Source organism: Jaculus jaculus, chromosome X, assembly GCF_020740685.1.
Source record: "Jaculus jaculus isolate mJacJac1 chromosome X, mJacJac1.mat.Y.cur, whole genome shotgun sequence".
NCBI lineage: Eukaryota > Metazoa > Chordata > Mammalia > Rodentia > Dipodidae > Jaculus > Jaculus jaculus.
In genome coordinates, this window is record NC_059125.1 from 3,164,121 (window position 1) to 3,178,567 (window position 14,447).

General features: G+C 41.8%; 1 protein-coding gene across 6 annotated transcripts in view; it reads left to right on the forward strand.

Annotated features, from left to right (window-relative positions):
• Positions 1–14,447, forward strand: part of Sh3kbp1 (SH3 domain containing kinase binding protein 1) — a 446,513-nt gene that overhangs the window by 391,932 nt on the left and 40,134 nt on the right. For all 6 annotated transcript variants that reach the window (XM_045140550.1, XM_045140551.1, XM_045140548.1 and 3 more), the window contains one exon: positions 6,147–6,232. In XM_045140550.1, the coding sequence (XP_044996485.1) occupies positions 6,147–6,232 (86 nt within the window). The remainder of the gene's footprint in view (positions 1–6,146; positions 6,233–14,447) is intronic.

Genomic DNA, 14,447 nt, shown 5'->3' on the forward strand with positions numbered 1-14,447 from the left:
TTGCCTGAAAAGCCCAAGGACCCAGGTTTGATTCCCCAGAACCCACATTAGCTAGATGCACAAGTGGTTACACGCACCTGGAGTTTAATTGCAGTGGTTGGAGGCCCTGGTACACCCATTCTCTCTCTCTCCCTTCCTCTCTGTCAATAAGTAAATAAATAAAAATATTTTTTAAAAATTAAGGATCAAGAACTCTTGAATGTCTTTCTCAGATAATTCTGCTCAAACTAACCTAGCAGTTATTGTGTTGGGGAAGTACCCCAAATTCCAGAGAGGTTAAGTAACCTGGCCAAGGTCACATAAGAGACAGGCAACAAGTTTAGGCATAATACTTCTGGCCTAGACTTCTAAGTATAGAGTCCTTAATTTACACACTGATTTTTCAGGAGAGATGACTTTATGGGGTGCCTACATTTAAAACTGTTATTAAAAGAGAGTTGTGAGGCAGGGGCCAGGCTATGTCACCTTTTACTTGTAACCATACCATTGTAGGGGAAAAGAGAAAGAACATAAGTATTTGTCAGTCTTACATGGGTATGATCATAAAACTATGTCTTGGAGAAATTGCAGTTACTATACAAATAGTTGATTCTCATTTCAGAAAATTTGATCAATGTTCATATATTTCACAGATACTTTTCAGTCTTGGCCACATATCAGGTGCTAAGCTGGGTGGTAGAGATCACTCATCAGGCTTCCCACAAATAACTATCATAAGTATTTTTATAGTCTTAAAAAATTCCCCTTGGGTTGGAGGGGTGGTTTAGCAGTAAAGGCACTTGCCTGCAAAGCATAAGGACCCAGGTTTGATTACCCAGTACTCATATAAACCAAATGCACAAGGTGGTACATGTGTCTGGAGTTCATTTGCAATGGCTAGAGGCCCTGGTATGCCCATTCTATCTCTTTTTCTCAAATAACTAAATAATTTAACAAAAGAAAGTATTCTTGGACTGGAGAGATGGCTTATCTGTTAAGCTGTTTATCTGCAAAGTCAAAGGACCTCAGTTCAATTCCCCAAGACCCACATAGGCCAGATGTCAAGGGGGCACATGCATCTGGAGTTCATTTGCAGTGGCTGGAGGCCCTGGTGCACCCATTCTCTCTCTCTCTCTCTCTCTCTGCCTCTTTCTCTCTTTCTCAAATATACATAAAAATAAAGTTTTAAAAAAAGACTCAGCTTCTTTAAAAAAATCATTCTTCTTCCTCATACATCAGGAAGACCTATGAGTATATGTGCATTGCTGTGTCATTGTTAACCTACCTTTGTTCTCTGACATTGTAACATAAGCATTCATTCTTGCCAGAGTAAACCCATTTGTAAACCTTTTAATGGCGCATAGAGGTCCATTGAATGTTTATTCAAGTATTCTTCTATTTATGAAATATTTCATTATTTTCACTTTTTCTTCATTCCAAACAATGCAACAATGCACAAACACATTTTGGTATTTCAGACTATATCTTTGACATAGTCTAAACTATGGTTGGGAAATGTGTCAAAGTATATGAACATTTTAAATTGGTATGTTCCCTATTTTCAAATTTTATGTAATTTTACCTCATGCCACTCCATATAGGAACCAGGTAGCTTTCAGAAATCCACATTATTCTAGGTGAAATAAGCCAGGAACACAGAAAACAATACAGTATGATCTCACTTATGTGTAATCTAAACGTGTCACACTCATAGGAATGAGGGGTGGGTGGGCAGGGAAAGGAGAGACATTGCTCAAAGGGTACAGTGTTTTAGTTTTTAGATAAAAAGAATAAGTGGTGGTGACCTATTACACAGAATAGTGGTTATAATCAATAATAATGTGTTACATAGCTCAAAACAACTAAAAGGCAGGGTTTAAATATTTGTACCACAGTGAGAAGATAAATATTTGAGGTAATTAATACACTGATTATCCTGATTTGATCAGTCCACGGAGGAATAAATGTTTTGAAACATAACATTGTACCCCATAAATATATACAATTACAGTTTAGCAATTAAAAATAGTTTTTAAAGTAAAGGGTTGAAGAATTATATCCAGCTGAGAAGCAAACAAGTATGAGTAAAAGAACAGTTGCAAGTGATGAGAAAATGAAATGAGGTAGAACCATAGTGAAACCCTGAACACAGTAATGGACAATGGAGTCTTCTATGTTCCCTTGAGTTAGGCTCACATCTGACTGTAAACTTCCAGCTGTCAACTCAGAAAAGGGCCCAGCAGCTCCAAGATTGACAGTGATCAAAATACATGACTAAAGCACATACTCAGAAGCAGCCAAGTTCTGAGATACACGTGATTAATCCAGGAGCAAAACTCCCCCTCACCAGCAGTTCCTGTCATGTACTCCCCGGCTTCCCACCAGAATATCACTTCAAAGCATCTTGTCTTTTGTATGTGTGTGTGGGGGGGGGGGGTTCACTGGGGGTGGGCCTTGAACATCTTTTCTCGGATACTATCCACTATTTTTGTTTTTGAGACTGTTCTCTTACTGGCCCAGAACTTGCCCAGTAAGCTAGACTGGATGACCAACAAGCTCCAGCATGTCTCTGCCTTCCCAGAGCTGGGAATACAACTGTGTACTAATCATGCCCAGCTTCATTTTTTAAAAACATGTATTCTGAAGATTGACCTCAGGTCCTCATGCCTACTAAGCATGAATTTTATCAACTGAACTATCTCCTCAGCTCACCATTTGCCATTTATTTATTTATTTATTTATTTATTTGAGAGTGACAGACACAGAGAGAAAGACAGATAGAGAGAGAGAGAATGGGTGCGCCAGGGCTTCCAGCCTCTGCAAACGAACTCCAGACGCGTGTGCCCCCTTGTGCATCTGGCTAACATGGGTCCTGGGGAATTGAGCCTCGAACCAGGGTCCTTAGGCTTCACAGGCAAGCGCTTAACTGCTAAGCCATCTCTCCAGCCCACCATTTGCCTTTTGATAGGTTACAGGAACCTTTCTCACAGAGCATCTAAAATCTAAATATGTTTAAGTCTTTCATAAAAAATCGTGTAGTATTTCATGTAAAGTATGCTATTCTCCCTGGTACTTTAAATCTTCTCTATTAAAATGACAGGTCCAGTGTGAATGTTAGACAAGTACATCTTGTGCTGTGTTTTTTAGGGAATAATGCCAAGAAAATAGTCCATATATTCATCATGCATGTAGTTTTCTCCTATATATTCCATAAGTTACTTCTCATTAGGTATTTTGTCCCACCAACAAAAAGGGCTTTGGCGACCACTATTCTATTTACTGTTGCATTGAGATCAATTTTTTAGCAGATCTCAAAATAGTGAAAAGCTGTATTTGTCTTTTTGTGCCTGATTCATTTCACTGAACATAGTATCCTCCAGTTTCATCCATAATTCTACAAAAGACAGAATTTCATTCTTTTTTTCCCCCCCTTAGGATCAAACCCAGGATCTTAAGCATGTTAGGCAAATGTTCTGTCACTAAGCCATATCCAAAGCATTTCAATTGTTTGATAGCTGAGTAATATTTCATTGTTTATGTGGCTCAGTTACTTTTTAATTGCTGGGACAGAATATGTGAGGAGAAGCAACTTATGGAAGGAAAAGAGTTTAGTTCAGATTATAATTTTGAGACATTTCCTCATAGCATAGGAGGCATGGCAGGCCAGATCAGGAAGCTTATGTCACATCTGCCCAGAGTCAGGAAGCAAGAGAGAACAGCAAGTGAGGCTGGACTGAAACAACCTCAAGGCCACCCCCAGTGACCCATTTCCTCTAGCAAGGCTCCACTTCTGAAGGTTCCTCAACTTTCCTGAACAACTATTCAAACACATGGGTCAGCTGGGGACATTTTATATTCAAAGTACAAAAATATGTCTATGTCATTTTCTTTATCCATTCACAGAAGTTGATTCCATATCTTGGTTATTGTTAGCAGTGTTGTAGTTGTCACTTGAATGCGTGTCTCTTCAACATACTGATTTCAGTTCTTTTGGTTATACAACCAGAAGTGGCTGGATCACATGTAGTTCTATTTCTAGTTTCTTGAGGATCCTCCATGCTGTTTTCCATAGTGGCTGGACAAATTTACATTCATACCAAAAGTGTATGAATTCCCCATCTTCATATCTTTACCAGCATTTGCTTATTTGTTTCTTTTTGAGAAAAGATCTCAAGTATGTTGCTCAAACTGTTCTTAAGCTTTCAGTCTTCCTGCCTCCATTATGTAGCCAAGACTGGCCTCACACGTGTAATCCTCCTGTCCCTGTCCAAGTTTGGCTGAATCCATATATGTAGAACCTATGGAAAATTAAGTGTACCTTCAACTGGTGAATATTGAGGCCCTGAGAATTACAATTTTTAAAGAAATCTCCATACCATCAGTCTAGTTGGTTTAATATCTGCCTTCAACAGTGGCCTGACCTTTGGTGGCCAGGGGATTGAAGGAGAGTCGGAGATGGACCCCTGGCCTGGAGGCCCTGAAGCCTTAGAAAGTTGGGTGAGATAGTAAATGAAGGCCCTTCTGTGAAGCTATTTCTTCCAAATTTATAATGCACACTATAGAGCAGTCTTCAGGCTATGTTCCTCTTAGAGGAGGCCAAGAAGAAGAGGGTTCATTTTGCCTGGGGTTCCTACCTTACCTCTGTTTGCCCTCTAGTCAAAGGTGTTTGAGAGTTGGAATCAGAAATACTCAAGAACTAAAGAAGACTCACCACCTTCCATGAGTACTTTACCACCACTTCAAGAGCATTCATGCTATGCTGCATGTCCGCACCATCCTATCTCCTGGAGTGAGAAGCCCAGGAGTCACCCTGTCAACTTCCTAGTGTAGAGTCCTCCTTCCCCTCTGGGCTTACAAGTGCTGCACTCTTCCCTCCACCCCTGCCACCTCTAGGAGAAATCTAAAACTCTTGTGCCCAGCTCAGTATACCCTGGCCCCTGCTAACCCTGCCAGCTTATCTCCTTTCATTTCTCTTGAGACTGTAGGCATTAGCCCTGGGCCTCCTGGCCACTTGGGCACCTTTATCCGTGCTTGGGTTTATGGTCAATCCTGCCTCTTATGTATATGTCCCCTCTTCTTTTTCTCCAAGGCCCAACTATAATGCCCCCCTTTCACTTGTCCTCCAAAACTTGTGGCTATAATTCAGGACTGTGACACTCCGTTATCTTACATGGCCTATGACATGTATGCCTGTTTGGGTCTGTCTATCCCATGTAGACCATGAACCTTTTCAGAGCAGATGCTTTCTGGCTTGGTCCTCTCCTTATCCCCAGCACCATAGGTATTTCACAAATATTTCTGGAGTGAATCTGTTCCTAGTTGTGTAGTTCAGCTTAAGGCCATGGTGACCTTCAAGAGCCATGAGATAGACTATTTCTGTTGCTTTTCCGGGAACAACTGCTCAACCTTCCCTCTCACTTTATAGGCAAGGCTCAGCCCTTGGATAATCTCATTCCAGGCTTAACCCCCTAACAGGGCCAAAGAGCTGCCCTTTTAGGGGAATATGGCAGAGCCTCCATTTAGGATATGAAGTGGCTGTGTTTCTCTCATCAACTTGGAAGTCTCCTCCCACCCCAAGTGTGGGCTGCTTCCAGCCCAGCTACAAAGGGAGTCCTAATGGATGCAGGGGCACCCACCTAGCAGCTAGCTAATTTTACAGACCTATGCCCCAGTGCCAGCCTTTAAGCTGCCAGATCTCAACTTGACACCTTGTACTTGTCAACAGGCTGGCTGATGCCTCAGCCTGAGAACCGTTTTTCTCAAGGTTAAAAGTAGCTGACCTTTGACAAGAAGCATTGGCTAAATTATGCGTTCCTTAAAAGGGAAGCTTCCAGTTTGCCAGTGCTTATTTGGCCATGGGGCGGGAGCAGGACTGTTGCACCCTGCATGCCCAGTGGGAGGGTTGGTGCCTGGAGGTGTACTGGTGAAAAGTCATTATTAAAATAGCTATCTTTGAAAATAGGTGCAGAAGACAGCAGCATCCAGTCTGCGGGCCATGTGGCCAGACAGCTCATTGGCTCTCACTGGCTCCCTTTGGCTCCTTCACAAGCTACCGTGCCATTTGCCCCACACACAGCACCCTCCTTAATGTGTGTGCAGCATAAAGCAGGCAGAATGACAAGGACACACACCAATTATTAAACATCTGGACTTGTGTTTTAATGTAGGGGTGACGGTCCAAAGATTGACTTGACGGGCAGCGCACTCTCTGGCATCTTGGATAAGGACCTCTCAGACCGCAGCAATGACATTGGTGAGTAAGGTCATCGTTCTGCTTCTCTGCGGAATTAGGAACCAACTGCACAGCACAGTTCACCCCTCCAAGTAGCATGATAGTATGTAACGTGACTGTTGAAACGCCAGGCTGCCAGTCCTTGCTCAGCTTTAGGTGTCACCATGTTTACAAAGTAGAAGAATGATGGCACTTTCATATGAAAACAAAATGTCTGGGATTTTAATCCTTCCTAGCCTAAAAAAAAAAAAACTCCTTGTAAGTTCTAATGAAAGGAAGTGATGAACAAACCTGATCAAAAAACTTCACATCTCCTGTCTTACAACTATCTGTATATTCAGCCCATAAAGGCAAATGAGCGTGAGTGCAAAATGTCAGGATTCATTGTAGATGTGGTGCCTAAAATGCTTTGACTTGGATTTAAATGAGCTTTGTTGGATGTGTGAGACATTGGTACTTAGCACAAAACTTACTTTCCCAAAATCAAGGCCCACAATGTGACCAATAGGAGAGGGGCTAAAGTCACCCAGAGTGAAGAAAAGTCAAAGGTCCTTTGGGGGATATGTCTGGATGAGTGTGAGGCTCTTGGCAGTGTGATCTGGGTGACAACCCTTTCCGGAAGTTCAAATTCAAGACCAGATCTTGTTTCAGGTTTGTATCTTCTACTTGTACCTATTACAGTCATAAATTCGCTTTCTCCCACATTCTATTATAAAGGGCGACATTTTGAAATTTGCCTTATTTTAATTAACATTGTGTTCTGAGGTCATTAGATTCACAGGCAGCCTTAAGAATTGATACAGGAGCTTTCCCCCTCCCCGCCCCATAGTAGCATCTTGGTGCAACATTGTAATTGTAATAGGACAGTGATACTGCTACAACTCACCAATTTTATTAAGATTTGCACAGTTTTACTAGTGCCTGTATAAGAATTGAGTTCTTTGCAATTTTATCATATCTATGCATCTGCCACCACAGAAAACTCAAAACATCTCTGTCACTACCAGAATCCCTTATGTGTTCATTTCTTTCTTTTCATTTGTTCGATTGTTTTTTACCTTTTGTTGAGGTAGAATATCATTATATAGCCCAGGATGGCCTGGAACTTTATGGAGCCCAGGCTGGCATTGAATGGATGATCTTCCTGTGTGCCTCCTGCTTGCTAGGGTTACAAATGTAAGCCACCAGATACCAGGCTATGTTATTTCTAACCACACCTACTTTCCTCCCTGTCCCCCCACCCCAACCCCTGGCAATCATTGTGGGGATTGATTTGACATGGAAGATAGATTTCAGCATCTTCTGTAGTAGCCCTCAATTTAGAAACAAGTGCCCAACAGTTGGCAGACCCTATAAAAGCACTAGGCTGCCTAACACAAGAATTCTTTTTGTCTGATGGACCTCCGGAGGCTGGGTGCTGTTTTTGGCTGAATCTTCTAATAGAATAACATCTTGCAAACTGCTGACCTGCAGTCTCTGGCATGGCCTCATAAAGGTTTGTGTGTAGGATGTATAGTTGTGACTGTAAATACCAAAAGTACTTCCAGAAGCTGGTTTACATTGTCAGCCATCCTTTTTATTTTTTTAAAAAAGTGGTTTTTATTTATATATTTGCAAGAGAGGGGGGATGGGAGAGAATGGGCATGCCAGAGCCTCTAGCCACTGCAAACCCCAGGTGCATGTGCCACTTTGTGCATCTGGTTTTACGTGGCTACTAGGGAATCGAACCTGCATGATTAGGCTTTATAGGCAAACACCTTAACTGCTGAGCCATTTCTCCAGCCCATCATCCAGCTTTTGAGAAGCCCAGTCAGGAAGCATAACCTGAAAGCTCAGGCTGATGCAGTAACAGCAGAAACTGGTCTGCTATAGCTTTTGATTGCATGAAAGGGCAACAACAGAGAAATGAGTGGTTATGACTGAAAAGCAGTAATCAAAATGAGCTGGACTAAATTCTAGTTCTCCCACTGTGCTCCAGTATTTAGACTATTTTAAGCCAGGGTGACTGATGCATGAAGTGTTTATAAAGGCTTTGTGGGGCCTCCCACAGGAAGGGAAGTGTTCTAGCTTCAGAATACACAAGGTTATGTGTCTTGCTTTGTAAAGAGCATTGGCATTTGACCCTTTCATTCCTTTTCTGCATGTGTGTAGACAGATGCATGTATGTGATGGGGGTCATGGCATATATGTTTATGTGTATGTGGAGGCCAGAGGACAACCTACGACATCATTCTTCAGGCAACCATCCATATATATATATATATATATTTTTTTTTTTTTTTTGAGACAGAGTAGCTCACTGGCCTAGAGCTGGCCAAGTAGGCCAGACCACTCCAAGCTTTTTTTACATTGCTTCTGAGAATTAAACTCAGGTCCTCATGCCTGTGAGGCAAACACTTTACTGAATGTGTTATCTCCCGGCCTGAGCCTTCCTTTCTTTGCATCTGAAGGTGTTTAGGATGGCTATTGCCAACATATGACTAGTGTGTGTGTTTTTCACTATTACCCACGATTTTGGAAATGCCGGGGCACTAATGGAGAAAGGAGTAGTTTGTAGAAGCTTTCTGTGCTGCGGAAGCTAAGCCTTCACTGGATTTGTTTGGGAACAGAGAGATGATGCTGACAAAAAGGCATTAATTCTAGAAGCCTATCACCACTCAAGTTAGCAGCTTCATTTCTGCATTATTCACATTGCAAGAAATGATGAAGGGCAGCTATGTAATCAACCAACAAATGCTTGAGTACCCACTACCCAAATTCTGTCACTCCTGAGACTGTTTCTGTTGGGCATTCAATCTGAACACCCGAGACGACAGCAAATTAAAAGTGAACTAACACTGGAGGTGTGTTTAAATGACAACTGAGTGATAGTATTGCTGATCAAGATGTTCCCTTGGGTCAGGAAGCTGGGCTGTGCTCCATGAACGAGGACAGACTTATCTGTACCTTGGCTTTGCTTAGGTGGTGGTGGGGATGAGCAGGAAAATCACATGGGCAAGTGCTGGCAGCTTTGCATAGACCAGCCTGGTTGTAGCTGACAGTTTGTACTAGGAAGGACACTAGTTAACTTGGAAATGCAAGTAGAGATCAGATATGGGTTTGAGGGAATGAATTTGTAATTTATTTTAAGGTCAGTGGAAGCCATTGATGGCTGACATTGTAGTGACATGATCAAGTCTAAACATTAGGAAAATAAAGTGCGTGGTGGTGCACTCCTTTCATCCCAGCACTTGGGAGGCAGAGGCAGGAGCATCACCGTGAGTTCAAGGCCATTCTGAGACTACATAGTGAATTCCCAATCAGCCTGAGCTAGTGTGAGACCCTATCTCAAAAAAAGTAGGATAATAAATTATGAAGAGCTTTGAAAGACAGCTAGGTGCCAAGGGGTCAGGATATTTGATAGCTAAAGCGAGAGACAGAGAAAGAGCTCGAATTCAGCTGTTAACAAAAGGATTAAGAAGAAAGGAGTGGCTGTAGAAGTGGTGATATAGGAGAATTATTGCTAGGCTTCCCTAGCAATTGAATTGGGAGATGGCAGATTGGCTAGGGGAGCAGTGGGGAGAGAGAATGATTTTAGTTGTCAGGCTATAAAGTCAGGTACCTGGGTAAAAATAGCAAGTGAAAGCCAGGTGTGGTGGTGCACACCTTTAATCCCAGCACTCGGGAGGCAGAGGTAGGAGGATCACTGAGAGTTTGAGGCCACCCTGAGACTACATAGTGAATCCTAGGTCAGCCTGGGCTAGAGTGAAACTGTACCTCGAAAAAAAAAAAAAGGCAAGTGGACATGAGTATATCAGAAGGAGCTGCTTTGGGGAAAAAAAAATGATGGGTTCAGTTAAGAATGTTGCCTTTAGCTGGACATGGTGGCTCATGCTTTTAATCCCAGCATTCAGGAGACAGAGGGCGAATCGCTGTGAGTTTGAGGTCACCCTGAGACTACATAGTGAATTCCAGGTCAGCCTGGGCTAGAGTGAGACCCCACCTCAAAAAAACAAACAAACAAAGAAACAAACAAACAAAGAAAAGAATGTTGCTTTAAATTGGGCCCATTAACATTTTGTCATGGATGGTAGAGGAACTCATGAGGCCCTAACTACTCCTGAAGGACTTACAGGCAGTTACTGGTATCTGAGGGAGGAGAAGACATTTTCTTCAGGGGTATAGTCACTGACAAGCTGCCCCTGCTCCTGTAAATAACTCCTCACCTGTGCTCATGCAAACAAGCCTAATTAAATTAAGTGGGTCACAAAGCCCATCATAGTAGGAGTAATAAGAAAGAAGAGGTTCAGTAGGAGGGATTGGGGGGACTAGATAAGGTAATGAGGCAAATATGATCAAAATGTACTATAGGCATGTACAAAAAATTGTCAAGAAATAATTTGTAACACAAAAAGGAAGAAAAGAATATTGTCGACTTTAAGCTTTGGCCAGATACCTGATGGCAATGCTGTATAAAGTCCGAAAGTGGAGGTGCAAGGATTCAGAGGCTGGCAAGGATTGGAGAGTAGAGATTAGGGACGTCTCAGGAGCAGGAGAGAAGAATGCAGGACTGGAGCCTGCAGACCTGGATTCGAGTGCTGAAGCTATTGTTTCTGGCCATGGTGACCTTCTATACTTCACACACTGTCTGAGCACTTGTCTTCCTTATCTACCAATGGTAAGTAACATCACAATTCACTTCCTCCCCTTGTCTTCCAAACTAATGTCCAGCTGCAGAACGATAGAAGTGTTTGTTTTCTTAGAGCTGCCCTCTGGGTCAGGAAGGTAAAATCCGTACTGTAAGAAAAGGGCAAGAGCGCTGGAGAGATGGCTAAGTGGTTAAAGGTTCTTGCTTCACGGTGGCCCAAGTTCAGTTCCCTACCTCCCGCATAAAGCCAGACACACAAAGTGACACATGCATCTGGAGTTCATGTTTGTAGCATTAGGAGACCCTGGCATACCAACTCTTATAGTCTTTCTCAAGTGAGTAAGTAAATGCATAATAGATAATTTTTACAAAGAAAAGGGGCCACATGAGGTGGTGCACACCTTTAATCCTAGCACTCAGAAGGCAGAGGTAGGAGGATTGTTATGAGTTTGAGGCCAGCTTGAGATTACATAGTAAATTCCAGGTTAGTCTGGGCTGGAGAGAGACCCTACCAATGAAAAAACAAAAGAAGAAGAAGAAGAAATTTAAAAAAAAAAAAAAAAAGAAAGAAAAGGGGATGGGCCCAGAGAGATTTCTTAGTGGATAAAGCACCTTTTGTTCAAGCCAGAGTACCCGAGTTTGATCCTTAGACCACACATAAAAAGGCCAGAAGTCTTAGTGGGCTTCTGTTATCCCAGCGTGCTGATGGCAAGCTGGGAGACAGAAATAGGAGAATTTACCAGTAGCTTCTGGCAAGTGTAGCAAAGAACAGCAAAGCAAGAGTCTACAGAAAGAAACCCTGCCTTAAATGAGGTGGGAAGGTCAGGACCCACCATAAAGTTGTCCTCTGGCTTCCAGGTATGAACCATAGCACACACACACACACACACACACACACTCTCTCTCTCTCTCTCTCTCTCTCTCTCTCTCTTTCTCTTTCTCTCTCTCTCTGGTTGCAAATACATAAATAAAATATTTAAAAGAAAGAAATATTTAAAAAGAGAGAGGAGAAAGAAAGTAAGAGAAGGGGAAGATGTTTCTCAGGATGAAGGCAACCCCCCCTCCCCCGCCAGCAAAGTCTGCATGTTAGGGAAAAAGAAGGATCTTGTATTGTCATAGAGGCCAAAGGAGAAGCAGATTTTAAGCAGAATGTCTTTAACCCCAAAGGCAGAAACGTTCACTGCAGGTGGATTAGTCAAGCAGAAAAGGACGTGGCAGAGAGTTGCTCTCTACAGGGCTGCTTTTGTAACATTTGCTCATTGCTTTGAATCGAGGGAGACATTATTTGTGCCAGAATGTTTTTGTTAGTGATTCAGTCAGTTGAAGCTGTTCAAATGTGTGTTGCAGTGAACAGTGTAATGCAGCCCCAAACATCATTAGAAATCATCAGTACTCACTATAAATAAACCTATTTCCTCTTAATAAAGCTATAATTTAGAATTATTATTATATTAGAGAACATAGCTTTTTTGGATATCGTGTGGGCAGCTACCAGCATCTGTCAGACAGCAATAATTTAGAATATCAGTTGGTCCAAAACTAAGTTGTTGATGTCAGTTTGAGATATTGTTTGTATCAGACTATACAACTATAAGCATGGAAGAACTCTAATTTTCATTCTTTGTCATGTATAGGCCTGTGTTAAAGTGTCCAGCTTTTTGTTTTCTTGCTGATGTAAGAATCTCTGTTCTGATTGAATGGGAGATTATAGGCCATGAAGTCAAGTGCCATAACATTTACTTTCATTATGCTGTATATCGTAGTTCCATGGCATGGTGAGATTTCTTGTTACACTTCAGTACTATTAAGAGAGTTTCACTTCCTTTCCCAGTAAAGCACGTAGGGCCTCCATACTGGAAGTAGTCCATAAACTAAGTGACCTAGCTGAAACTAATTGACTTAGAGAAAGCTTTTCTCATCTCTTCTCAGTTGCTTGGCATCTCTGTTAGAACTGTTTTTTTCTTTTGTCCTTTCTGTTCAAGTCTCCTCTAACTTCCCATTACAGTCTTTTTATGTCAACAAACATCTCTTTATAAGGAAGGTGAATTTTTCCTCTTGGTCTTCAACTTAACCCAGCAAGCACATCAAAATGTAGTTAGTTCGGGGGCCAAGAGTTCCTACCTTTAAAGTTGATGGATTTAGGGAAAACACGGTTCAGAAGATATGAAGCCTACCTTCTACTTCTCCTCATTCCTTTCACAGATGCTTGGGAACTGTGGCTTATTTGGACCAGGAAATAGAAATGTACTTCCCTATGCACTAGGAATATTGAGAACCAATCAATTTGAGGATCATTTGGAAAGGTTCTAAGACTCAATCGTGGTGGTGGTGGTTGTATTCCTCTGTAAATATACTAAAAATTCTTTTTTTTTTTTGTTTTGTTTTGTTTTTTGGTTTTTCGAGGTAGGGTCTCACTCTGGTCCAGGCTGACTGGAATTAACTCTGTCATCTCAGGGTGGCCTTGAACTCATGGCAATCTTCCTACCTCTGCCTCCCGAGTGCTGGGATTAAAGGCGTGCACCACCACACCCGCCTTATACTAAAAATTCTTAAGTCATACACTTAAAATGGATGACTTTATGCTATATAAATTATATCTCAATAAAGCTGTTTAAAAAAGAGCTTATCGTCATTTTCCTAGCACTCTCATCAAGATCCCAGTGTTAAGTTATAAATGCCACTCATCTATAAATGTAGATTATATGAAATATTCCTCTGCCACACTTTATAAAACAATTATGATTATCTAGAGCATTACCACAAGGCAACCCCATAAATAACAAAGAGCGACAACCTCAAATGTCAGTATCATAAAGACCTGGACTGAGAATGCATATTTCCCCCAACAAGTACAGCATTGTTCTTCTTGGCATGGGCTAATTTCCTTAGAATCACTATAAAACTTACTTTGAAAATAATTTTAGAGTTTTGAAAGCCCAAACTGTAAATATATTTGAAGTAATTAAACTGACAACTTGGTCATAACCTTGGAGAGAGTTTTTCAAAACTCGGGCTTCTGACAAGAAAAAGTGATCCGAGCCAAGTCTAAGTCTTGCGCAGAGAGTGCACGGTATTTGAGATTAGATATATTTCATTGATTTAATAGGCTGTGCTTAAATTATCAAATTAAAGGACAACAACTAGGAAATTTGATCAGTGCTAAATTCTAAGTACATGTACAGTATAGGAAAGCTATGCAGGAACGTATATAAAACAGCTAATAGTGACCATTAGAGCCAGGCATGGTGGCTCATACCTGTAATCCAAGCACTTGTAAGGCTAAGATGGGAAGATCATTGTGAGTTCAAGGTCAATAGAGTAAGTTACAGTCCAGCCTGGGCTAGAGTAAGATCCTGCCTCAAAAAAAGTGATCATGGGCTGGAGAGATGGTTTAGCAGTTAAGCGCTCGCCTGTGAAGCCTAAGGACCCCGGTTCGAGGCTCGGTTCCCCAGGTCCCACGTTAGCCAGATGCACAAGGGGGTGCACGGGTCTGGAGTTCGTTTGCAGAGGCTGGAAGCCCTGGCACGCCCATTGTCTCTCTCTCCCTCTATCTGTCTTTCTCTCTGTGTCTGTTGCTCTCAAATAAATTAAAAAAAAATTTTAAAAAGT